Source organism: Sporisorium graminicola, chromosome SGRAM_16 (assembly GCF_005498985.1).
Source record: "Sporisorium graminicola strain CBS 10092 chromosome SGRAM_16, whole genome shotgun sequence".
Lineage (NCBI taxonomy): Eukaryota > Fungi > Basidiomycota > Ustilaginomycetes > Ustilaginales > Ustilaginaceae > Sporisorium > Sporisorium graminicola.
Genome location: NC_043726.1, coordinates 328,884 through 354,376, shown reverse-complemented (window position 1 = coordinate 354,376; position 25,493 = coordinate 328,884). Strand labels below are relative to the sequence as shown.

The following is a 25,493-nucleotide window of genomic DNA, read 5'->3' as shown; positions in this document are numbered from 1 at the left end:
CAACTTGAAAGAGGTCTGCATCCTTGACCTCCTCGTCCCCTGAATCGACTCTGCCATCACTGACCGGTTCTTCAGGGCTATCTAAGAAGCGCGTTAAGAACACAGATGGTTGTGCTGTGGGGAAGAGGACAGCAACGGGTCCACAGTATCAGCAGAGCTCCATCGAACTAGCCACGCCACAAGGTCCGTCAAGCGGCCTGAGTGTGGCCCTCGCGCATGCGAGCAACGTTACAGACAGGGGCTTTGGAGTGCACCCGTGAGAGCACTCCGCCGTCTGATACCGAGCCGAACAAAGCACCCCAGGTTTAGCATGCTGGTACAGTCGGAAGAAGCCGATCTGCTGCGTGCCAAGTTGGGCAGGTTTTCACAGGGTTCAACCCCACACACTCAGCTACAGCTCAAACCCTTGCGTCGCAGTAGATTCAATCACAAAAAGCACAAACCATTCTACCGTCACGTCGACGCGTGTGAGTCCTTCTTCGCCTCTGTCTCTGTCTGTGCGCCTGCCTTTTCTCCACGTGTGGACGAACGGAGCTCTTTATAGGGTAGCTGTTGGCCGAATAAGCTTTTCGGTCGAGTCTGCATCACTTGTTTGTTCATGATCACCGTCTTGTTTTCATCGCCACATCTTCTTTTGTCTTCTGCACCTCGGACTGGACACTCTGCAAGATGGCTGCCCTCTTTCAAAAATCGAGCCCGTACGTGGTGCCGGGTGTCATCGATCTGACGCAACCTTCGCTGTGGATCGCTGTGGGCAGCATCTGCTTCAACCCACTCTACTGGAACATTGTCGCACAGAACGAGTACCACAACAAGACCATAACCAAGATTCTGGGCGGTCGGCGCTATCTGGGATGCTACCTGCTCGCCGTTTCGATCTTTTTGCTGGGCATCGTGCGCGATCATCTCTACAACCTGGCACTCAAGGATCAGCCTACGCACGCACTTCTGCAGCAGGCGTGGGTTAGGCCGGCAGCCGCCTTACTGTTTGCATCCGGCAACGTCTTTGTGCTTACCTCCATGTACGCATTGGGCGTGACGGGCACCTACTTGGGCGACTACTTTGGCATCCTCATGGACAGCATCGTCACGGGCTTCCCCTTCAACGTGATGGCCAACCCCATGTACTGGGGCAGCTCGATGAGTTTTGTCGCTGTGGCGCTGTGGTTTGGCAAGCCGGCGGGACTGTTGCTGAGCGTGCTGGTGATCGCAGTCTATGCGCTGGCGCTGCGCTTCGAGGAGCCGTTCACGGCCAATATTTACAAGCAGGCCGAAAAGCAGAAGAAGGCCCAAGCCGAACAGCAGGCGCTTCTCGAGAGCGATGGTCCTGCCTCTGGCACGCGCAACCGAGGCAAGAGAACGCCGTCCAAGCCCAGGGCCTAAGCTCTTGTCGATGGCCAATGTATTTTTGCCTTGAGATGGCATCGCCGCCAACCGCTGCTCTAGGCACCACCCTTCCACAAACAATCCAGGCTCAAACGTCAGCGAGACCTTCAACAGCACCTCGACTTGTCGTTTGGATACCTTCGCACCAAGTTATGGAGTCATCTTGCTCCTCTAGACGCCGCCATGGCCGAGTCTCACCTCCTAAGCTCTGGCGTCGCAATCACTCCCCCTCCTCCAAAGATACCTGTTCTCATCCGCACGCCCTGCTGTTGGCGAGCGGATGGTGAACGCCCTGTAGCACTCAACGTGTACTTGTACCCTCGTGGTTGATCGCTGGGAATCCCATGTTCCTTGCGCCGCCCAGTCCTTGCCCTTAGCGGTGAGGTTCTGCTGTCTTGACACTGACTCTTTGTGTGATCGAAGCTTGCTCACGTGGAGAAGACGAGCCTTTCTCAGCGGATCCTGGCAATGTCAGTGAGAGCTGCCGGTCGTCTGCAACACGGGTCGGAACTCCTTGACCTGGGTTCGTCGAAAATGCCGATTTTGCGAAGACGGGCGCTAACATCAATTCAAGCCCTCTCTTGCGCCGAGAAGAATCGCAGTTCCAGCAGCTCGATTCGCCGACCCGAGACGCACGACACTGCCCCTAACAAAGTTCAAGAAAAAGGGGGGGAACACGGTCAGAAGTAGTCGCTGAACCCTTGCCGGGCCAGCACAGCTTTTTGTGCATTAGCGTTTCTGCGTGTGTGTGTGTGTGTTGTTGTCTGGATCCGCAAGGCGCGTCATGGCATTTTGAACCGAATTTCAGTTGAATTTCGAGGATTTCAACTCGAAATCTTGAAATCCTCAGGCCGAAGAGTGTCGTGTTGTCGTTGCAGTCGGGTGTGTGAGTGTCTGAGGCGCTGGGAAGAGAAAGGGGCTGCAGCTGTGCTCAAGAATCAGTCGATTGCTGCTTTGACTTTGACTGTCCCGCCCTCAAGTTGCGCTTTTGGTTTGCTGCGCTTTGCCTTTTCCGCTTGGCTTGATCGCGCGTTTGGCACATTGATTTGGATTCAGTGTCGAAGTCGTTGTCGTTGTCGTTGTCGCTGTCGTTCGCCGCCTTCCATTCAGCCTTCACAGTCCATCTCCCACAACTTCGATACATTGCGCCGTGTCCACTCTTGTTACACGACTCCATCGCGCGTATCCTCTTTTGCTGCCGCCCACTTACGTCTTGATATTTTCACGCCCTTACGAACGATCGCGCTATACCTACTCACCCGCGGATCTGGTTCACGCATCATTCAGGACCCACACTCTACTCGCTTTCGACATCAGCATCCGATTGGCAACACGTCAACCGACGAAACTCCGTTTCTCTGTCGATCTCGTGAATAGAGCCAACGCATCTTCTCGATTGGCATACAGCTTCGACCTCGTAACTCACCCGCTTCACACGCTAAGCCCCGTTTTGAGGAGCCTAGCAGCGCGACGCAAAGTTCGAGGCTGTCCGAAAAGCTCATCGAACGCAGTCTAGACACTTCGTGGTAGACAGACGCCTATCCTACTCGCCTTACATCTCTGCGCCCATCAGCGTAGTCCCCTCTATCATCATGGCTGTAAGTCTCACGCCCTACAATGCCTACCTCTCCGCACCCGCTACCGTCAGACCCTTCTTACTAACCATGATTTCCCTTCACTTGTCGACCAAACAGGACCCAAGCGAATCCAAGGTCGCCGAGGTCAATGCTCGCATCCAGACCCAGCGTCGTATCATGGAGGGCAACCAAGCCCTTCGAGCAGCCACAAGCAATCCGGACGTCATTCGGCAAGCAGAGTCCCAAATTCGAGAGGCACAGCGGAACATCTCCTACCTCCAAGAATCGCTCAACAGCCTTAAATCGCGTCGCGCAAGCGGTGGTCCTGGCTTCCGCACCGACAGCCCCGTCGGCAGCGTCACCCAAAGCGATCCAAGACAGAGCTTCTCGTCCGTCAAAACTAGCGCCACCAGCTCCTCGGGCATTGGAGGTGGTCGCCCTTACCCGGGTGATAGCAGCTCCTCCTACCTCGGCTCCAACCCACCTTCGCCGGCCGTCCTTCCTCGTCGCTACGACGGACGCCCGCTCCCATCCGCACCAGAGAATGGGGCACCTGGCGGTCCCGATGGCTCGTATGCCCAGTACGCCAACCAGGGTCCTTATGGCGCTGCCGCAGGCGCTGGCTACGGCTCCGGTGGGCCCGAAGCGTGGCAACCGGCCATGCACCGCATGGGCACCAGCGCAAGGCGCAACTACACCAATCTCGACCTGATCAAGGACGACACTCCGCACACCACCGCCAAGATTTCGCGCATGCTCCATCAGCTCGAGTTTAAGCTGCAAATCGAAAAGCAGTACAAGCAAGGCATTGACAAGATGGCCAAGCTCTACCAGGCCGAGGGCGATCGCAAGAGTCGCAACGACGCAGAGAGCAAACGTGTCGAGTCGCAGAGCAAGATTGTTTTGCTTCAGCAGGCGCTCAAGCGATACAAGCAGCTCCACGTCATGGAGGAGGAGGAAGACAACGCCAGCCCGGAATCCGTCGAGAACCGGAAACAGAACCTCCGCAAGCCGCTCTCCGGTACGCTCCAAATCTCGATTCGCAGCGCTCGCGACATCGACCATGCGCCCGTGCCACGCGGAACTCGATCCGTGCGCGAGTCCACCGTCGTCATCAAGGTCGAAGACACGCCCCGAGCGCGCACCCACCCGAGCCGCAACGAGCGTTGGCAGGAAGACTTTGAGATTCCCGTCGACAATGCCAATGAGCTCGAAGTCACCATCTACGACAAGATTGGCAATGCGCATCCTGTCCCCGTCGGCATGCTCTGGATCCGCATCAGCGACATTGTCGAGGAGCAGCGAAAGAAAAAGTTTGGTCAGGTGCCCGATGCCTCGTCGCATGGCCACGGCCCTAGCGATGGCTGGGTGACCGCGGACAGTGTTCAGCCACAGGGCGGCGGTGGTCCGTATGCTACCGGCTCCGGTCCCGGCTTTGACGGTGCCTACAACACGCCTGCCGGCGTGCCCGTGCCCAATGGTCCGAGCGACGGCGTCGAAGCCTGGTTCGCCGTCGAGCCTGCAGGAGCCATCTACCTGCGACTCAATTTCATCAAGCAGAACGTGCGCAAACGCCCCTACGACGCTCGACTCGGTCGACAGGGCGCCTTCCGTAAGCGCAAGGAGGACGTTGCCGAGATCAACGGCCACAAATTTGTGTCGCGCCAATTCTATCAGGTGCTCCGCTGCGCGTTGTGCGGCGAGTTCTTGCTCAATGCCGCCGGCAGCCAGTGCGAGGACTGTCGCTACGCTTGCCACAAGAAGTGTGCGCAAAAGGTGGTTACCAAGTGCATCTCGAAGAGCAACGCGGAAGCTGACCGAGACGAAGTCAAGATCAACCACCGCATTCCGCACCGCTTCGAGCCCATCACCAATCTGAGCGCCAACTGGTGCTGCCACTGTGGTTACATCTTGCCGCTTGGACGCAAGAATGCTCGAAAGTGTTCCGAATGCGACATTACCTGCCATACAGATTGCGCCCACCTGGTGCCCGACTTTTGTGGTATGTCGATGGAGATGGCCAATCAGCTTCTCAGCGACATCGAGACCATCAACCGCGTCAAGTCGTCGGCCAAGACGCAACAGCAGCAGATGCAGTACCAACAGCAGCAATTGCCGCCACCGATGCCGCAGAATGCTTTCAGCTCGAACGGGGGTAACGGCATGCCCGGTGCTCCGCCAGGACGTATTCCGCCTCCGCAGTTACCTCCCATCTCGTCCACGAGTTCCGACACACGCTATTCGAGTCTCGAGAAGCAGACGCAACAGATGTCGCTAAAGCCCGGTGCAAGCGAGGCTGGCTATGGTTCGGGCCCGTCGCAGAGGATGCAATCTGTTGAACAGCAGCAGCAGCAAAGGCCTGGAGTAGGGCCGCAGTTTGGTGCCCGTCCACAGCCTCCTAGGATCGGCGATGGAATGTCGCCATCCTCTACTGACAGTCGCTTGGGAGACATGTCGCGCCCTCCTCGACCTTTGCCTCAACCAGCGAATGCCGGCTCACCGATGCAGCAGCAACACCAGTCACAATCGCAATCGCAGAGCGGCATGTACGGCGCGCGTCCTCAACCACCGTCTGAGTACTCTCAGCAGCAGCAACCGCCGCCTCCTTCGTCTCAGCAAGCACCACCGCAGCTGCCCCACATGCAACAGTCGCATTCTACCTTGAATGTCGTACCCAGGCCGCAACAGCAGCAGCCACAGCCACCACCACAGCAACAGCAGCACAGGCCAGCTTCCCAAGCACCGCCTCCTTCGCACTTTGGTCAGCCGGTCGGTGGCGGCAGTGGCGCTGGCGCCATGGTCCCCTCCGGTACCTCTGCGCAGCCGCCGCGAATGCTACCCTCTTCGCGACGCAAGATTGGGCTGGACGATTTCAACTTCCTTGCGGTGCTGGGTAAGGGTAACTTCGGTAAAGTCATGCTTGCCGAGGAAAAGCGTTCAGGGAATCTCTACGCCATCAAGGTGCTCAAAAAGGAGTTTATCATCGAGAACGATGAAGTCGAGTCGACCAAATCGGAGAAGCGCGTGTTCTTGGCGGCTGCGCGCGAGAGGCATCCGTTCCTGCTCGGGCTGCACTCGTGCTTCCAGACGACGACGCGTGTCTACTTTGTCATGGAGTACATTTCGGGCGGAGATCTGATGCTGCACATCCAGCGCGAGCCGTTCACGCCGCGTCGAGCCAAGTTCTACGCTGCCGAGGTGTTGTTGGCACTCGAGTACTTCCACAAGCAGGGGATCATCTATCGCGATTTGAAGCTGGACAACATCATGCTGACGCTAGATGGGCATATCAAAGTGGCCGATTACGGCTTGTGCAAGGAGGAGATGTGGTATGGTAAGACGACGAGTACTTTCTGTGGTACGCCGGAATTCATGGCGCCGGAGATATTGCTGGAGCAGCGGTATGGACGGGCGGTGGACTGGTGGGCGTTTGGCATTTTGATCTACGAGATGCTGCTGGGCCAGGCGCCGTTTAGAGGTGATGACGAGGACGAGATCTTTGATGCGATCTTGGAAGACGAGCCGCTGTACCCGCTACACATGCCGGCCGACTCGGTGTCGATCCTCGAAAAGCTGCTGACGAGGGACCCGGCCAGACGCTTGGGTTCCGGCCCGACGGACGCGGAGGAGATCAAAGCCCATCCGTTCTTCAGCGACGTCAACTGGGACGACATGTTCAACAAGCGGGTCCCCCCGCCGTTCCGCCCGACGCTCAAGAACCCCAGCGACACGAGCTGGTTCGATACCGAGTTTACCAGCGAGAAGCCGACGCTGACGCCCGTGCACTCGGTGCTGAGCGCGCAGGACCAGGCCGAGTTCCAGAGCTTCAGTTGGACGGCTCCTCATGTTGTCTAGCTGTGCACGAGGTGCCGAGCAGGGTGACGTGCAATTTTACGATTGTTTTGGGTTTTGGAAACCAAGGATGTGATTGTGAGTGTGAGGTGAGTGACGGGGTGTTGGCCGGCAAACACACATGGCTGGGACACAAAAGAGCAAGTGACCGTGTAGCGGCGAGAAGAGGGGGAAAACGCGTGTTGAAGGTATATAGCTTTGCATTGAGCACATGACAGAAGGATGCGAGCCTAGAACTGTCGATTCACACTCGCAATCGCCCTCTGATCGTCAAGCGTGCATCACACGTAAGGTCACGACTGTTCCTCACTTGCACTGTCCAATCCACCCGCCTCTGCGCCCCCCGCATTCGACTCGGACGCAGTCGCAGACGCAGAAGACAAGCCTTGACTGGACAACCTCGCGGCTCTCGCACCCGCCGGTCTGGGACCCCTGACGCCGCCCATACTCGTCCTCTTTCCCCCACCCCCGCTCGGGTTAGACCCCAAATTAGCGCTGTTAAACTGCCTGGATAGCCGGGCGACGTTGGACAGCGGTTTTTCGTCATTCTCCGCCTGTTGTTGCTCGGCCTTCTCAGATGCGACAGAGACGGTTTCTGCTTCCCGTTGCTGCGAGGATGTCAAAACGCGCTCGGTGAGCGGTGTGGGTGCCGAGAGGTCGTCGGATTGCTTAGCTGCTGTAGTTGTTGCGTCGGTCGATGTGACGATCGCGGGGGGGAGCGATGGTGACGGCTCCACTTTGCTGCTGGCCTGGTCGGCGGTCACCTTGGGAACGGGCGGCGGCGGCGGAAGCTGCTGCTGCGACTGGTCGGACACCCTCGACGACGTTCCTCGCTCCCGTTCATCCATCTGCTCAATCAACTTCTTCGCTCCCTGCTGCAGATCACTCCCAATCGACGAACGCGAAATTCTCTGATCGACCGGCTTAGTGCGCTTACGGATAGGCGTGCGGCGCTGTCCATTCGTGAACCCACTCTTACCGCTCGGACTTCCCGATGCCTGAGCCGCAGCAGCCGCAGCAGCTTCCTTCAGCTTCTTCTCGACAAGCTCTGGGAAGATCTGGTCGTAGTGCAGAATCAAGTCGACCACGACCAGAGTGCCGATCTGCGAGGTCACCGTGTACGCGGACTCATGCTTGGGCCGCAGCAGTGCACGTCCCAGCGCAAGGCCGAGCTTGTTGGTGTAGATAGCATCCGACTCGGCCGCTTCGGTCGTAGTCACAAGCTTGCGAAGGTGGGAAAAGAGGGCGTCGAGACAGGCAAGGTGGATCTTGGGGAGCTTGTTGAGCACCACGCGCAAATCTTCGAGTACGCCCGCCTGGATCTTGTCCTTGGTCGCATCGTCGATCTCGGGTCGTTTAGCCGGCTGTTCAGCTTTCCCGCCGTCTTTATCTCCAGTGCTAGCAGCGATGGTGGGTGTGACAGCGGCAAGGGCATCGTGCTCCTGTGCTGCAGCAGCACGGTAAATGGCGTCAATCTGATCCCACAGATCCTCGGTGATGAGGCTGTGCTCGAGCTCGAGCAACCACAGCTTGACGCAGGCGGCAAGAACAGGTGGGTCGTACGAGTCAAGAAGCTTGTCTGGGATAGGATTGACAATATTATCTGCAACACCACCACCAGCATCGCCACCTTTGCCGCCATTGCCGTAGATGAGATCCGCCAAAGACGGATGGAGGTGTGCAATGAGCGCATCTCGCAAGCGATGCGTGATGGGCAGAGGAACCTCGAGAATCCACACTTTGCGCTTTTCCTGCCCAATGAGCTTTGCATCGGGCTCCACTGATTCCTTCCCCTCGGCAGCATCGTCGTCGTCAGCAGCATTGGCATGCGCAGTGAGCGCTTTGGCCAGCACAGCCCAGCGATCAGTATCGGCATAGGCGCGGCCCAAAGCCGACAGAAGCGCAGTCAGTACAGGTGGAAGCGTAGCGAGCTGCTGCGGGCTGCTCGAGACCGACTCTGCCACGACGCCCGACTGCTGGCGTTCGAGCCGCTCGAGGTACTCGAGCCGTTCTACAAGCGACAGGTTCAAGCCAAAGCCGCCATTTTTGATGAGCCATCCTTGTGCGACACCCTGCGGACCAGCTTTGCGACCGAGCGAGATCTCGTCGTGATAATAAGGTTGGAAGCGTTCGATGGCGGGGTGGAAGGGACCGGTCCTTGCTTGGCGAATCAAGGCACGCAGCTCGAGGGAAGGGTCGAGACCTTGATGGATTTTGAACGAGCGAGTCGATGATTGCTGCAGGATAGGCACCTGCGCCGAGACGGCCTGATTGTACGAAGCAAGCACCGACTGGACAGCTCGGATGCGGTCAGCCTCCCATCGCTGGGTGAGTCCGTAATGCTCAAAGAGGACCTCTTCGACCTGGCAGCGCGTTCGATCGAGGTTGCGCACCGCCTCTTCGTACACCTTTTCGGCGTTGTCAGCATCGCGTCTGAGCCGGATATGGCGCGATTCAGCGGAGACGACGCCGCCGACAGCAGCCTTGATCGGTGCAGGCATCTTTTCGACTGCGGAGCTGACAAAAGCCGAAATGGTACCGGTTCGCTTGAGGCTTGTAGAAGGAGGCACGCCTGTCTCTGCACTCGTCTCCATAGCTTCTCCTTCGGTCTCGGTTGGGAGTGGTGGAAGCTTGACTCCGCCAACTTCGTCGGGCTTGGTGGGCGTGGAAATGGTAGCCGAGGTGGAGCGCTGAGTGAAGCCAAACTGCTTTCGCACCGTCTCTCGACGTTTCAGCGTTTCGGGGTCGGTCTCATCCTCGAGCGAGATAGACTTGGTGCTGTCCGCCGAGACGCTTCTGCGCTGCAGTAGAGAGGCTGCTGTCGCTGCTCCTCCAGGTGGACGAAGCGTAGCATCGTTAGCTCGCGAAGGTGGAGAAGCCACATCCAACTCTTCGACGGGAGCAAATCGCGCATCGTCTTCTGCTTCGTCAGCATTGCGGCATTTGCTCTCGTAACTGGATTTGAGCTTGTCCACTTCGGCCTTTTGACGTTCAAAACGCGTGAGGGTGGCATCGACGTGCTCCCAGCTACTGGTGATGCGTTGCTTGTGATCATCGGCCCACTTGCCGAAAGGTTCCAGGATCGACTTTTCGAGGTGGCGTGCGACTTTGCCGTGGGCATTGGCGTGCGTGGTATTGGTCTCTGCCTGAATCATCCGAAAGGCACGCGAGGTGGCCGAGGTGTTGGCGGTAAAACCGCGCGTGGAGTTGGAGGACACACCGAGACCAGTAGCAGCATCGATGGGGAGCACTTCGTGAAGGATACCAGCCGCTTGCTTGAAGAGGGGAGCGCCAAACGAGGGCGGAGGAGGAGGAGTGGCGAGGGCTTCTGCGTGATTGTATTCCAGCTCAGCACGGTGCGCTACGAAGGCGAGAATCGATTCGTTCTCGTCGAGACCGGCTTGCAGCTTGGCGTAGAGGGAATGTGCGCCTGGACGATAAGACGGATGCGACCAGAACGAATTCTGAAATGAGGGCGGATACACCACCGTCAGAGTTGAGGGTAAGCTCATCCTGCGTGTGTGCCAGCAGTAAGGCTCTGGTTCGGAAGCTTGCCGATAGATCTAGTCGGAGGGTCCGATAGTGGCTAGCACTTGAGGTAGTGATGGCTGACTATGCTCAGCTTAAGGTGAAACAGCTCAGCGGATGTTGTTGCGTCGCCGTGTCAACGAGTGATGAGGATAGGATGTGTCTCTGGAGGAAGTAGCACAGACATGTCAAAAGCCTAGTCTCGCACAGCCTACAGCTCCAGCTGAGCTTTGTATGAGACCAACGCAAGTCTCTGCACACGCACGCCCTCTCACCTCGCACAGCCAAGCTGCGAGGTGTTGTTCTCAGTTGGCGTTGTGCGGGCGGCGGGACTCAGAGGCTGCAGCGCAGTGCAGTCCAGCAAGGCACAGCAAGTGCATTTTCCCGTTGGAGCGTGTGCCCGTGCGAGAGGTGGAGCTACGAAGAACAGATTGTTACGCCGCAGACATGGTGAACGCAAGAAAAACTCACGCGGAACTCGGCACAACCGATAGGGTCCATTTTTTTCTTTCTGCAGCCAAAACTTCTTGAAGGATGCGAATTTGCGAAGGTGTGCTCAGCATGGTCACCATCGTCACCACCATCACCATCGTCGCCGTTCACCAATACGATCACCACTATGGAAGCGGGACAGTTTGACGATGCTCCAGACCAAGGATTGGTCGAGCGGCAGCAGCAGCAACACCTTCAAGCTGCACAGGACGAAGACACGGCGCAATCGCAACAGCAACGTCGTCAAGAGATCTCCGACTTGCTAAGGCCTGCTTCGGACGCCGAAGATAGCGAGGCAGATGATGTGGACGCTGTTGTCCAAGAAGAGGAGGAAGACGATTATGATGACGACGACGCTACTGGATACGGTGCGGTCGAAGATGCTGACTGGGAGCTGGCCCGCGGCGACTTTACAAAGCAGTTCAATCGTTCGCGCCAGCTTGCTAATGCGATCAACGCCTCCAGCTTTCCAGCTTCTGCTTCTACATCCAAATCCGCCGCAGGTACCACAACGAGTGCCACTCCTCTCCCCGCGATGAACCGACGTCGCCGACCCGCAGCACCCACAGCAGCATCCTCCAGCAAGCAATCCGCAGTATCCCTTACCGCATCCGCCGCAGGCCCTTCTACCAGCCAAACACGCACCGCATCGCAGATGGAATCCCTCTCCAAATTCGCCTCCCGCGTCCGTGTCGAAGACATGTACGACCCCTCCTCCGCCATCGGCGGAGGCGTCAACTCCACCGTCCCCCGCAAAGCGCTCGGTGGGCGAGACGCCGTTCGTATCAAGGACAAAGCCGACCGCGCCACCGTTGAGGGCGTGCTCGATCCACGCACCATGGTCATCCTCTACAAGATGGTCAACCGCGGGCTGCTCGAATCGGTCAACGGTTGTGTTAGCACAGGAAAGGAGGCCAATGTGTATCACGCCACCACAGCCGCTGCTTCCGATGAAGCAGAAAAAGGAAGTCTCGCACTCAAGATCTACAAGACATCGATCTTGGTCTTTAAAGACCGCGACCGCTATGTCAGCGGAGAGTTCCGGTTTCGTCACGGCTATGCCAAGCATAATCCACGCAAAATGGTGCGGCTGTGGGCGGAAAAGGAAGCACGAAACCTCAAAAGGATGGTGTCTGCCGGGCTGCGAGCTCCCGTGCCTGTCGAGTTGCGAGATCATGTGCTAGTGATGCAGTTCCTGGGCGATTCTGACGGGTGGGCCAGTCCGAGGCTCAAAGACGCCGATGAGATGATTGGCGGCGATCCGGAGGTGTGGGCGAGATTGTACCGCGAGCTGCTCGCGAGTGTTAGGATCATGTACCACGAGTGCAGGCTCGTGCACGCCGATCTTAGCGAGTACAACATTCTGTATCACGAGGGGCATCTGTGGATCATCGACGTCTCCCAGTCGGTCGAGCACGATCATCCAAGAGCGTACGACTTCTTGCGCGCCGATCTAGGACATGTCGACGAGTATTTCGCGAAGAGGGGGGTGCACACACTGGGACTGCGCAAGACGTTTGAATTCGTCGTTAGCGAGCCGAAGGGAGATGCTGCCAGGAAAGGCGGGAGGGCAGGTTTAGAGAAGCAGGATGCGGATTTCCACGAGGACGATGCGCCGAATCCGAATGCCGAGCATGATGCGGAGCTGCAAGTGCAGCTCAGCGGTGCGTCAGCGGCAGCAGCAGCAGCAGCAGCAGCAGCGAAGGCCGACAAAGCTAGCCCTCTACCCTCGGAAGCGGTCGAGGTAGCACCACAAAGTAAAGTCATTGGCGGAGGCGCATGGTATACTGGTCTCAACACTGCCAATGGCCCTACCGCTTCTACAGCGGGTGCACCTGCATCCCTCGTCACAGGCGAGAGCGAAGCATCGCTCATGGACACTCTCAAACACTTGATGCATCAGCTTTCTATCGAACCCGAGACAACCGCCGCGGACACTACCACTGCCTCCAACACCGCTGCGGGAAATTCTGCCGCGCACGGACAAGGTGATGCCGATGACGATGAAGTATTCAAGTCGACCTACATCCCCTTCTCGCTGCACGAGGTCGAAGACCCGGAACGAGAGATCGAGCTTCAAAAGAAGAAGAAGCCCTCGACTTCGCAGGAGGAAGGCTCCTTCTCGACTCTTCTACCCGCCGCTCAATCTGGCCCTCCTGCCTCTTCCCGCACCACCGATCACATCGATGACGAGGAAGGGCCCCAATCCGACTCCGACAGCGACTCTGATTCCGACTCGGACTCGGACCGCGACACCGACGATGAGACGGCCAAACAACACCCAAAGGACGCCAAGTTGACCAAAGAGCAGGCCAAATCGCTCAAGAAGCAAGCCAAGAAGGAGACGAAGGAGGCCAACCGCGAAAAGCGAAAGACTAAGATGCCCAAGGCGGAAAAGAAGCGCAGGATGAAGAAGAATCACAAGTAGGCCGATCAATGCTCCTTCCCCTCTCGCGATGAGGGACATGTTTAGGCCCTTGTCGACTCGGGAATAGTTTTATCTTGCTACCGCTGATTTATGCGTGTGTACGTGGGTGAAGCGCGTCTGAGAGAACATTCAGTCATTCAAGGCTTGGTCTCATGCCGGTCTCGAAGCGGGGTGCGGACCGTCTTTGAGCAATGCTGCCGTAGAAAAAGAGAGAAACCTTTAGATTGATACTTGATCGAAGCATGAAGGTAGAAGAGCACCAGACCTTGTGTGACGATGTGAGTATTAATCCGAGGAGCGCCGTCACCGTCGCTGCTTCTAGAGCTAGACACTACTACTGCTGATGCTGCTGCTGCTGCTGCCGCTGCTGCTGCTGGACATCGGTTTGCGATCCAAAAGTCGACGGCAAGTGCGGGTATAACGACGACGCTCCCTCGCCCTGTTGTTCCACCTTCACCTGCTGCTGCTCGCGACCGCCAAACAAGCTCCCACTCCTCCCCCTGGCCAGCGTAGCTTCCTTCAAATTCAGCCCTGCCAATGCCGCCCCCAGTCCACCGGGTACCTCCCTCTCGCCTTGCTCCCCCTTTGCATCCTTCGGAATCTTCGGGAAGTAGCCCCCTTCTTCGCCTAGTCCCAGATCGGGCGATCCGGGCGCGTCCTCCTCCTCCTCTTCGCCGTTTGCAAACTGGAATGCCCGCGAGCGCAGGTAGTCCAACCCAAGCAGATCGTGCCCGCCTCCGCGCAGAATGTTGCTCACATTTGCATCGACGATCTGCTCGTGCGGCGCCGACATCGCGTCGACCAGTGTTACGGGTTGACACGTTAATTTCGGCGAGGCTGCTGTGGAGGAGGTGGGGTCGAGGAAGGATGCGGTGCTGCTGGGCAAGGTGGTAGTGGTGGTGGGGAGAGGCAATTGCTGCGCTGGTGCAGGCGAGGGAGTCGGGGGGGCTGTGATGGACGGATGGGATGAGGTGGTGTTGTCGATCGAGGCGAAAGTCGTCGATGGAGGTAACGCAGATCCAGGCTGGGTTGAATTTCCATCAAATCGAAGGTTGGCTTGACGTTTGATTTCCACCTGAGATGGATGCTGCGTTTGCTGTTGCTTCGTCGGTTGTTCTTGCGACCATGGTAGCTGTAGGTCCAACTTGGCGTCGTCCCTCGTACTATCTCCCCCATCTTGCGCCTTTTCAGCATGCACTGTTGAAGAAATTCGCATCACTCCTGCTCCCGCGCCACCGCCCAGCGCAACACCTCTCGTGGGCGGATCGGTATCCATCGCCATACCGTCCTCGTCCTCTCCATGCTTCACCGGCATCGACAAAGCAACCTCAAAAGGACCGCCGTCGCTGTTACCCTTGCCCTTTGACGGGGATGCCTTCTTGTTCGGGCTTTCTTTCTTCCCCAGCCCAATCGCCGAAGCTGCTGCGGAGGCTCTGGTCGGTGTAGCCTTGATCGGGCTCGCCGCGCGTCGTGGCTGCGGTGTCGATGCTGCACTGTCAAATGCTCCCGGTCTGGATTTGAGAGCACCTCGATCGCGAAGCACTCTGCCTCCCGCAGCTGTGGACGGACTCGAAATGGCACTGCTCGACCTCGCTGCCGCAGCCGAAGCTGCACCGCGCAACGGTGTTGCACTCGCACCGAGTGCCACGACGTGCTGCTTGCCGCACGCCTGTTCGAACGCAGCAAATGCTTTTGACGTTTGCGACAGCCAAGGTGCCAGTTCCGCCTGTCGTCGTTTGGGCGTGATGTTGGCCCCACTTGCACTTGCCTCTGCGACGGTAGCGGCCGCTGCGTGCGCAGCCATCTTCTTCGCCACTTTCTCCACCGCGATCAGGTTCTCCAGCTTCCAGTACTCTGCTTCTGCCTCCCCTCCCTCCGCACCAAAAGCCAACCCGGTCACATGCGCCAACGCAGCGGAACACAAGGCTCGGTCGCTGTACCCGCCTTCCAGGACCGAGACCAGCTTACCCTTTGCATGCGAGTCTGCAAATTGGACTGCATCGCGAGCAAATGTGTGGTAGAACGAAGGAGGGACGTGTTTACCATGCCGTTGCATGCCTGGGTATTCGTATGCACACGCGTCGAAGCCGGCCGAGATGAGCACAAGCGTGCTCTGCGGTGTAGCCGAGGTGGCAGTGAGGAAACGTGCGGCTTTGGCGAAGAGAATCTTGTACTTTTCGTCGTAGAGCCGTTTGAAGTCAGATTCCGATCGATAGTGATCCAGGTGAACTGCAGTGAAAGATGCAAAAAGAGGAGGGAGATGGTCAGATACGGTGAATGACATCCTGAGAAATCGGTTACAATTTGGGATCTGCCCGACGGGACGCCTCATGTCGTCTGGTCTGTCGATATTCAGCGATTGCATCGCACCGTCAAGAACCAGCGACGTATCACGATATGTGCGTCACAAGACTCGCCAGCCACAAGAGGGCCGGCCTTCTTCGGACCTTTTACCATTTTTCGTTGTCTAATCGTCGGCGTCCCAGCTTCTAGCTTTCAAAACTTACTGTTCCAAATCCACTGTCCGTGTGCGCCCTCGACACAGGTACTTGCATCCTTGATCATATTCGCATCGCCATCCTCGCACGGAAACGACTCAATATCGTGCAAGGAGCTGTAAAACAAGCGCAGCGCGCGTGGACCCGCTTGACGCTTGACCTCGGCTTCGTCCTGCTCGGTCAAGGCGACCTTGGCGACCCTGCTGGCGTGCGCCCGACCGTGGCCACTTCCCAATGCTTGGCGTGCTTTGTCCAGAGCAGCCGCACGCAAGCTGGCGATGCGTTCGGAGCGTAGATCGTCGTGCTTGTTGGCATCGGCGTTGATACGCCATGCCAAATTCTGGGTGCCATTGCCGTGGTGGAGGTCAATGTCAAAGATGACGACGCGGTCGATGGCGTGTTGGAGGTAGCCGTGGGCGGCGGCAACGATGGCATTGTTGACCCAGCAGAAGCCTTGTGGAGTGGAACCAGAGCAGTGGTGACCCGGTGGTCGACTGAGCACGAAGGCACGCTTGGCGGGAGATGCATTTCCGTCGCTCTGCAAACTGTCTTGGCTGAAGGTGTCGTATTGGATCTCGCGCAGCGGCAAGGATGTCGGTGCGTCTGAGGATGCTGCTGCGAGTGTGACACGGTCGACGGCTTCGCAGCAAGCACCCATGGCATGACGAATCGCCTCTGCGGATCCACCGTCCATATTTGCTGAGTCGGAAGGACCTGCCAGATACAGATCGCCTTGAGGCAGGTGCTCAGGAATTTCCGAGAGATGCATCGCGTCATCGCCTTCGCCGTCGCTCGAAGTGTAGGCCTCGCTGTCTTCGGGCAGGGGATTGGAAGGAAACGATTGGTGGTGTTTGTGGTGTGAGAACGGTGCATGGTTGGGAGCTCGACTGCAAAGGTATTCGAGGTAGGCAGCGTGAGATGTTGAGGCTGTGGAGATAGTCGGCCCCTCCGGGAATTGTTGCGTTGGCACAGATGCAGACATTAAAGACGCAGGAGTAGGTGTGCCTTCTCGATCTGCTCTGAGGGCATCTCCAACGTGCGGGAGCTGATTCGATGAACCTGACGACGTTGAGAATTGCTGCGTGGCGGCGTTTGGCTGGGCTTCACGGCGCCTCTTTTTCGCGACTTCATAAGCGCTTTCGAGCAGAGTAACCTTCTCGTCTGCATGCGCATGAGTGAAAGCTACAGCGGGATGGGGTGGATCGAGCGACAGAGATCTAGTGGAATGCAGGACACGGAACTTTTGGCGTATCTGTACCGGAGGTTGTGGAGTAAGGTCGGCTTGCACGGACAGCGAATTGAGTCGTGCAATGAGGTCGTCGTCGTCGTCATTGCTCTGTGCTGGCGCTGCTGGCAGTGCTGATGACGGTGTGGCATACACCCCCACCGCAGGACTGTCGTGTGACGACGCTAGCGATGATGAGGTTGCCATTGTGTCCTGGTGAGGCAAGACCGACTTGGATACAGAGGTCGGCGATGGCTGAAACGAGTACGTTGTGGTAGATTGAGGCAAAGGCGGATGTTGACGCTGATCTGAGGACGACTTTCCGATGGCCGCAGCGATACCGAGGAGAACAGCACGGATGCGTTCTGGACGTTCGACGATGAGGCTCTTATCTACGCCGCGCACGTATCGATGGTTGAGCACGGACGGTGCCAGGAGTACATCGAGCTCCGCTGCGGAACTGGCAGCTGGCATGCTTGCGCTCGTGCTCGTGCTTGACGGCACGGGTGCTCGTGCGTCCGGGACCGAGGCTGGTTGTGCGGGCGCATGCTCGTTGGAAGGCGTATTGGAGGCCTCCGGGGTATTTGCACGCGAGCGGTTGGGTATCTTGACGATGAAGACCATGATCGTCGTCGCCGTCTGCGCCTCGCTTGGGTGCTGCTGGAGGCTGCTGCTGGGAATGATAGTTGGATGAACTGGTGTCAATGAAGATAGTGTTGATCTCTCGTTTTGTTTTGTTTTCTTTTGGGCGACAAAAATGACGCGGTAGCAGTGATTCTGCGCATTAAAAAAGCTGCACCCCACACAGTCACTTCACCAACGTTGCCATGGGTGCCTTTCGCGTCCTTTTCACACGAAGATCCCACTGCTTACAGTATTATGTTATTTAAAGGGCTCAAAAAAGAAATGCTCCTTACCTGGATCGAACAGATGACCTCCCGATATGCGAGAATTTGCTGGCTGAGCAGCATGTTCTCTCCACTGCAGCAGTGGCAACTGAATACTTCAGTCGGACGCTCGTACCAACTGAGCTAAAGAAGCGAATTGGCAGTACACGCAAGGGTTGCATAAATATATATTATCGTTTTAGCATGGAATCTTCAAACGAGTGTCGTTCGTAGCGAGCAAGTTGAGAACCGAAAGGTCGATCATGTCGTTGCATTGGTTCAGTGGCGTGACGGCACGGTACTGTGTGTTAGCTCCTTTTACATGGATCTGCCTACCTGAAGGGAAGGGACTGTCCTCTGTTAACGGCGAGTGCGGTTGCAAATGCGGAGAGCCTGTTTGGATGGCAAGGTTGTCGTCGAGGCTGGCGGCCAAGGGACAGAAAGTGGGCTGATATTTCGACGTTGCTTTGGCAGCGGCGACGGCTTTCGAAATAGCGCTTGACCAGAGAGGCAGGATGAAATCTCGAAATACCACTATTTCAGGTGAAAATCACGCATGGCAGCTGGAAGAGTTTGTTGGCTGATCAGATGCAGGGTCGTCCTCGAAATTATACCTGTCGGAAGAGAAGCCGACGACAGCGGCCAAGGCAGGGCGGCGGCGCGAGCTCCACACAAAATCGTACGATGCGGCCACTCTACGCCACGCTGCTGCCACTTGCTGCCTGCTGCCTGTCATATGTGGCTGGGCCATTCATCCATCATCAGCAGATCGGCTCGCCTTTGCTCTCTTTCCTCCAATCCTCCACCTGCGCTCGCAACTACGACGGACCGCCCATACGACAGACACACCCCAACTACGAGCCCTCGGCTTTGCTCAGAAAGCCTTCTGCTGCGCTTGCACAGCCCTAGCGACGCTTAACGCTCATCTTGGTCATCGACTTGCCTTGGACCTTGTCTGTTTGCCAATCCAACGTTGCCCTCGTCCATCGCCTAGGCATTTCTTTGACAAGCCCATCCATCGTTCCATCCATTCATCCATTGTCACACCACGATACTATCTTTCCGGCTACTTAAGATCCGCACGCAGTTCAGCAATACGGCGCATTCGTCCTTCTACCAAGCTCTACCGACCACGCTTGCTTTTCCCAGTTGAACCCACGCGACTCGCTTGACACCCTGCCATGTATTCTATGCCGCTCAACAACGGAGGATCTAGCGCCTCTCCCCCTCAACACCAATATCATCTTCAACCGCAACAGCAGCAGGAGCAGTATCACCAGCATGCCCAGCAACCTTTGCAGCAGGAATCGCTCGATGGCCAGCTCCAGCACCTCCAACAGCAGCAAGCGCAGCTTGAAGCCATGCGCATCCTTCAGCAACAGCACATGCTGCCCAACATTGTCACGCCCAAGCACGAAGACCTCGCGCTCGTCCACAACCAGCCTTCGGGCCCGTGGTCGAGCGAGGACTACGACTCCATGATGCGCACCATCCTCGACGCTACTCTGCCTTCCGATCATTTCACCGACCTCGAGGCACCTGCCTCCCTCGCATCCTTTTCAGCTTCGTACGCAGGCTCCTTTGTCTCGGGTTCCAGCGACAGCGGCGCCAGCCCCAACACCATCAATGATCTTGTCTACGGTGCTTCCAATTTCCCGACACCGCCGGACTCCGATATTGGCTCCTCTGCCCGCAACTTCTCCTTCTCGCTCGCCCCCAACAATGGCGCAGCCATCAGCCCGGATGGAAGTTTCGATTTCTCCAATGCTTCCTATGCGCAGTCGTATTCCGGCTCGGACATCACTTCTCCGTACACGCAGAACTTCAACATGCAGGCTTCCTCCTCGACCTCGCCTTTCGGATTGCAGCCTGTTCAGCTACCACCTGCTTCGCTACCTGCCAACGGGCCATCTCCTTCTGCCTCCTCGTCTCTGCAGTGGAACTCTAACTTCCTCGCTCCCAACGCTCCCAACGCTGCCGGACTCCTGCCCTCTCCTGCATCGCAAGGTACCCCTCCGCAGTCTAGTGAGCCCGCACCACCTGCTGTGCCGGCGCCATCTAACAACACGGATGGCGCTGGTCGCAAGAGACGTGCTGCGGAAGCCAAGTCGGAACCAAAGAAAGCTGCCGTCACCGTTGCACCTAAAGCAGAGCCCGTTGAGGATGCGCGCAAGGCAAAGAAGGCTAAGCCCACCGTCTTGTCCGCTTCGTCGGTCGAACTCAAGCCAGCCTCCTCCAGCAGCAACGCACCCATCAGTAGCATCAGTAGTAAGCTGCCTCATATGGAAGTCGGCAGTAACGCAACTGCGCTCGCCGCCATCGAGAGGCTCAAAGCCAAGCGACTCCAGGAATCACAAGCCGCTGCACAGGCTGCTCGCGAGGCACAGGCAGCACAAGGTTCGTCACAGTCCTCCGCCTTGCCAGCATCCTACGACAAAGCACCGCTCGATTCCGCCACTCGCCAACAGAAGAAGGTCGCCCATAACGCCATCGAGAGGAGGTATCGCAACAACATCAACGACCGCATCGCCGCCCTTCGCCGTGCTGTTCCAGCCCTTCGTGAGATTCGACCCCGCAAGACGCCATCCGGTCGCAGGAGTAGGAAAGCTCAGCAGGAGGAAGATCTCGTTGATGGTGTTCCTGCTGCTACCAAGCTCAACAAAGCCACCATTCTCGGTAAGGCCACCGACTACATAAAATACCTCAAGTCCCGCGAGTTGCGCCTGACCAGCGAAGTGGCTGGCCTTCGCGAGCTCGTCCGCAGTCTCGAGGGAGGTGAGGAGCTTCTCGAGCTCTGGGAGGCTGAGATGGACAAGGTGGTTGCAGAGCAAGAGGCCCTAGCTGATGCAGCTGCTGCCAGAGAGGATGAGGAGGCAGAGCAAGCTGCTGGCGGTGCGGAAGCGGAAGATGACGATGACGACGACGAAGAAGCTGAGGATGACGAGGAGGAGGCCGACACTGCTGAGAGCTCCTACGCCAGCGCCTCCTCCTCGTCCCCTCCATCCGCACGAAGCCGCACCGGATCTAAAGCAGGACGTGGTCGCCGATCCGGCATCGGTGGTGCGCTTTCCTCTGTTGCCTCGTCTCGATACATGCTTGCCACTTTTCTGGGCATCAGCTTCATCGGCTCCGGCACCGAATTTGCCTTCGACGCCACTGCATCTGATGCAAGCCAAGCCGTTTCTCGCCCTGCCACCGGTAAGATCGTGGTGGGCGCCAGCCGACAGTTGCTCAAGCGTTCCGCAACCTACATGGCACCCGCTACCTCCCTTGCCCAGGACTCGCACGTGTTCGACGACGTCCCTACGCACGCGCTCGCCTTCGAAGTGTTGCGTATTGTCTCGTTTGCTTTCTGCTTCCTCTTCCTCGTTTGGCCGCTCTTTGTTCGTCTCTTTGCATCGCGCTCGACGTCTTCGACGCAAGACATTAGCGATGCCGATGAGGAGCAAGACGAGAGCCCGAGCGGCCCCACTCGCAAGTTGCGTCAGGCATTGTCCAAAGGAGAGATCGACATTGCTGCCTATGACAAGGCTTTGCGCGCTCGAGTCGCAGCTCCTGCTTCTGCGATTTTCGCCGCTTCCTCGGTGGCTTTGGCTGCATTGCGTCTTGCCTTCAGCCGCATGTCCCGCTTCCAGAAGCTTTTGCCCGCCCAGCGTATCTCTGATGAGGACACAGCAGCGCTTGCTCGCCTGCTCGAAGTCGAAACCCTGTGCCCAGGCACGTCGCAGACGTCCTGGATGCTTCGACTCCACACCGTACTTCGCCTGGCAAACAGCAAGCACGTGCGTGTTGGGCGGGAGGTGACTGTAGCACGCGATCCTGTCGTGGCTGCACCTCGACTCAAAGCTACCCTAGCGCTGTCTCTTGCCCGCCTCGGCGAAGGTATTGACGCTGTGCAGGACTTTGCTGACCAACTCTGGACGGAGGCACGATCGAGTCTTCGCGGGTCTGCTTCTAGCACGGCTTCATCGAGTAGCGAGGCCAACACCACATCCTCGCCCTCTGCGTCGCACAAGGATGAGGGCCTCACTGAGACGCAAGATGCCTCTTGGCTCTCTTGTGTGCTCTCGCTCGATCTCGATACCGCCCTGGATTTGCTTAACTCTGCCTCGTCGTCGACCGATCCGCGCAATTGCGACTTTTCCGCCGTGCTCGCCATCGCAGACGTCTACTACACGGCACGTCTCGCGGCTGTGTGGAACCGCCTGTTGGCCAGCCTCATCCATGCTTCGTGCCCCCCTTCGGCCGACGCCAACGCCACCTCGCTCGTGAGAGACTTTGTCTCGCTGCAAGCCAATCAGAGGCTCGATCTTGACATTGTTCGCGATGCCGACAAGCGCAAGGAATTGCATGCGGAGATCACCTCGCTTGCGCGTACTGCTCCTCCCACTGCCCGTGCATGGCAGATGGCCCAGGTGACGCTCGCTACTTGGTCGGCGGTGCTCGGCAACGTCGCTCTGGCGCGACACGTTGCGTCGATCTTGCGCGAGCATCCGCTTTCCGTCGATGGCAACGTCAAGCTGGCAAGTGTCGACATGCTTCACGCGTTTGTCGCTCTGAACAGCTCGTTGGATTCATCGTCGGGCATCGCAGCACACGACGAGCTGGATGCCAAAGCCAACTTGTTCATCGGCTGGCTGCGGTTCCTGCGCACCTATGCTGATGCTCGAACGGATGTCAAGGCTCTGCACGCTGCCACGCTGCACATCAGGAAGCTCGTCGCTGCGGTCACCACGCCTGTTGTTGTCAGCTCGGCACGCAGCGAAGAGGATGCTCGCAGCGACGAGGAGGTCGAGGCTAGCCTCGACCTTGTGACGGATCTCTGCACTGCTCTGGGACGTCGCATCAACCGGCTGCCCCAATCTGCGTCCGCTGAGTCTGCGGCGAAACTCCTTCTGGACGCCGCGGACGACGACAGGGACTCGGGAATCGAGGTGTGAGCTCCGCAGCTGCCCGACTTGAGACTTTTGTTTCACTTTACACCGTAGCCTCTCCACGAATGTCGCTCAAGGACTCCACTTTTGTAGGACCGCACGACCCCTTTAATCCAATACTAGATCCCTCGATCCCCATCTTTCGGACCAACGAACTTGTCGTGATGTGCGTAGGGAAATGAAGCTCAAGGCCCTCTTCCGCGTGTATGTGTGTGTACAGACTTCGAGAACGTAACTTCAAATCTTCTAGGATTGAGAGGATGCTGGATGAGAGAATGAAGACGACAGAAGAAAAACCCAAATGAGTGTGCATGTGCGTGTATGTGTTGTGTGGGAGGAGAGATGCGGGAGATGGGGGGGGGGATACATTTCCATCTGCAGCGAGCGTCAATTGAAGGAAGTGAGGAGGAGGCAGATAGATAATGTTCAAATGTGGGAGTGGACCGCGGTTGCGGGATCAGAAGGGAGAGGAGCGGAAAGGGGGAGAAGAAGAAGTCCTGCGTCGAGGAGGGGGTATACTGCCAGCCGAATGAGGGGCCTCGCCTCACAGCGCACCGTCCAAGACGGCCCTTACATCGTCCACGTCCGCCAGGTCGGCCAAGAAAGGACACAAATCCGTGAGCTCCGTATCGTGCGGATCGTTGAACCAGCTGCTGATGGGCACCGCGTTGTTCGGATGGAAGATGTAGCTCGCCGGCGAATTGTCGATAATGATCGTATCCCCAATCTCGCGTCCCAACTGACTGAGGTCCTTGACGTAGTTCCCTTTGTGATTATAGCAGCTCTCCCTAAACAGCCTGTGACGCACCGCGTGGTGGATGTCCAGCATATCCAACACAGGATCCGCATACTTGGACAGCGAAGCTGTGAAAACGACGACCTCGTAGATCTCGCCCATCGCACGCATGAACTCGTCCACCCCGGGCCGCTTGATCACATACACGTTGTGCACGGTCCCGTCGATCTCCACGGGTACGATGAAGTCCGCGTTCTGGATCATCTTGAACGAGGAGTGCACAAGCGTCTCATCCAGGTCGAGCACAAGGCATTTACGACCGGTATCGAGCGAGCCAATCCCGGGCAGCAGCGGCGACGGATTGCCAAACTCGTCGAGTGGGATGCCGATCCCGCCTTGCATGATTAACCGCTGTTCTTCCGTCTGATCGTCCGTGAGATAGCCATCTTCGTCTTCGAGTTCCATATCGTCGTCCTCATCCTCTTCCTCATCATCATCATCCTCGTCGTCGTCCTCATCCTCGTCGTCCGAAAGCGATGAACGCTTGGCACCGTTGACACTAGAAGGCCGAGACTTGCGCGCTTCGTCTGCCGTAACAAAAGATGCGCCCGGAGGCACCACCGCGCCGGACATGACATCGCCGGTCTCAGCCCGGGGCAGTTTTGTACCGCCTCCGGGTGTGGTCGGGTAGTCGGCCGTCGCACCAGATGCGTCTTTCGAGGCGGTCGTGCGTGGAGGTACAGCGACCGTGCCTGCTCCTGCTCCGGCTGCGGATGAGGTGTTATTGCGTGCAGGTACACTGGCAGCGACGCTGGAGCGGTTCTTTTCGCGCATTTCCTCGTGCACTGCTCCGGATGTGGCGGACGAGCACGTGAGGAACGCGACCAATCGTTGTCCGAAGCTCGGTTTGCTCGATTGCGACTTGACTGCCGATCCTGCTGCCGTGGGTCTTGATGCCGAAGCGGGTTTGGCTGCGTTTCCCCTCGCAGCAGCAGATGAAGCGGGTGCAACAGAAGAAGGGGACTGTGTTGAAGATTTTGCGGCCGCGGTCCCGGAAGCAGGTACAGACGCTGCTGCTGCCTCTGGACTCGAAGCATGCTTGCGCGGAGGCACATCGATCAAACCATCCTTCTCCACGGTCCCCTCACTGCTCTCGGTGGCCGTCGGCAGCCCTGACTTGTCCGAGCTTCGACCGCCCATTGCCGCCTCGTCGTCCTCGTGTGCCGCTGCATGAGGGGCATCTGTTGCAGGCAGCACCGTGCTGTGCGTCAGCGTATTGCCCGCCGTCGAGCCGCCAAGCAACGTAGACGAAGCCTGATGTTCGTGATTCGCATGATTCTCGTCGCCATTGTCGTGTGCCTCTGCTGATGAAGTCAGGACGGAAGATGGAATGGCAGGCGCCGCTGCTGCTGACGAAACGCTGCTCGAGTTAGCACGCGCTTGTGAATGCGCGGCTTGCGAGCCGAGTCTTGCGGCAGCAGCTACCGCTTCATCCTGCGATCGCAGATGCGCCGCTTCTTCCGCTTGTGCACTGCTAGCGGCGGCAGCGGCTGACGCGATGGTCTTCTTTTTCTTCTTCTTACGTGCTGCATCGCCCTTCTTCGCTGATACGCTTTGCGTGGGACGAGCAGCTCGAGAGACGACGGGGACTTGGCCCGGTTGAACTTGTGTGATGATGGAGGCCAGGGCCGAGGATTCGGATGGATCCGGCACGCTGGTGATGGGTGAACTCATGCTGGAGAGATGCGGGCGGGATTCCGGTCGGCCTTTTTGAGGGTGGGTGGATGCGATTTAGATGACGCTGGTGAGCAGTGTGCGGCGGACGAGATGATCGTGTTCGGAAGATGATCAGAATAGGCTAAGACAAGAAGGGTATTATGCTGATGATCCGAATGTACGAGCGCTCGTCTGTGCTCCGCTTCGATCTACTGGGCGGAGACCACCAAGTGC

The 25,493-nt window shown here is 57.8% G+C and overlaps 7 protein-coding genes across 7 annotated transcripts; 4 read left to right on the top strand and 3 right to left on the bottom strand.

The window, feature by feature from the left end:
• Positions 1 to 669: 669 nt before the first annotated feature.
• On the top strand, positions 670 to 1,383 carry EX895_002736 (uncharacterized protein; the record flags this gene model as incomplete). The annotated part of the gene is made up of 1 exon (XM_029883334.1): positions 670 to 1,383. The coding sequence occupies one exon, from the start codon at positions 670 to 672 to the stop codon at positions 1,381 to 1,383; it is 714 nt and encodes a 237-aa protein (XP_029740369.1).
• A 1,595-nt stretch (positions 1,384 to 2,978) lies between these two features.
• EX895_002735 (uncharacterized protein) lies at positions 2,979 to 6,818 on the top strand (the record flags this gene model as incomplete). Its single annotated transcript, XM_029883333.1, has 2 exons — positions 2,979 to 2,984; positions 3,081 to 6,818. The coding sequence occupies 2 exons, from the start codon at positions 2,979 to 2,981 to the stop codon at positions 6,816 to 6,818; spliced, it is 3,744 nt and encodes a 1,247-aa protein (XP_029740368.1).
• Positions 6,819 to 7,108: 290 nt separating this feature from the next.
• EX895_002734 (uncharacterized protein) lies at positions 7,109 to 10,327 on the bottom strand (the record flags this gene model as incomplete). Its single annotated transcript, XM_029883332.1, has 1 exon — positions 7,109 to 10,327. The coding sequence occupies one exon, from the start codon at positions 10,325 to 10,327 to the stop codon at positions 7,109 to 7,111; it is 3,219 nt and encodes a 1,072-aa protein (XP_029740367.1).
• Positions 10,328 to 10,962: 635 nt separating this feature from the next.
• Positions 10,963 to 13,263, top strand: EX895_002733 (uncharacterized protein; the record flags this gene model as incomplete). The annotated part of the gene is made up of 1 exon (XM_029883331.1): positions 10,963 to 13,263. One exon carries the CDS (start codon positions 10,963 to 10,965, stop codon positions 13,261 to 13,263), a length of 2,301 nt encoding a protein of 766 aa, XP_029740366.1.
• A 334-nt stretch (positions 13,264 to 13,597) lies between these two features.
• EX895_002732 (uncharacterized protein) lies at positions 13,598 to 17,610 on the bottom strand (the record flags this gene model as incomplete). Its single annotated transcript, XM_029883330.1, has 2 exons — positions 13,598 to 15,492; positions 15,771 to 17,610. 2 exons carry the CDS (start codon positions 17,608 to 17,610, stop codon positions 13,598 to 13,600), a joined length of 3,735 nt encoding a protein of 1,244 aa, XP_029740365.1.
• A 1,444-nt stretch (positions 17,611 to 19,054) lies between these two features.
• Positions 19,055 to 22,813, top strand: EX895_002731 (uncharacterized protein; the record flags this gene model as incomplete). The annotated part of the gene is made up of 1 exon (XM_029883329.1): positions 19,055 to 22,813. One exon carries the CDS (start codon positions 19,055 to 19,057, stop codon positions 22,811 to 22,813), a length of 3,759 nt encoding a protein of 1,252 aa, XP_029740364.1.
• Positions 22,814 to 23,351: 538 nt separating this feature from the next.
• EX895_002730 (uncharacterized protein) lies at positions 23,352 to 25,277 on the bottom strand (the record flags this gene model as incomplete). The annotated part of the gene is made up of 1 exon (XM_029883328.1): positions 23,352 to 25,277. One exon carries the CDS (start codon positions 25,275 to 25,277, stop codon positions 23,352 to 23,354), a length of 1,926 nt encoding a protein of 641 aa, XP_029740363.1.
• Between the last annotated feature and the right edge of the window lie 216 nt (positions 25,278 to 25,493).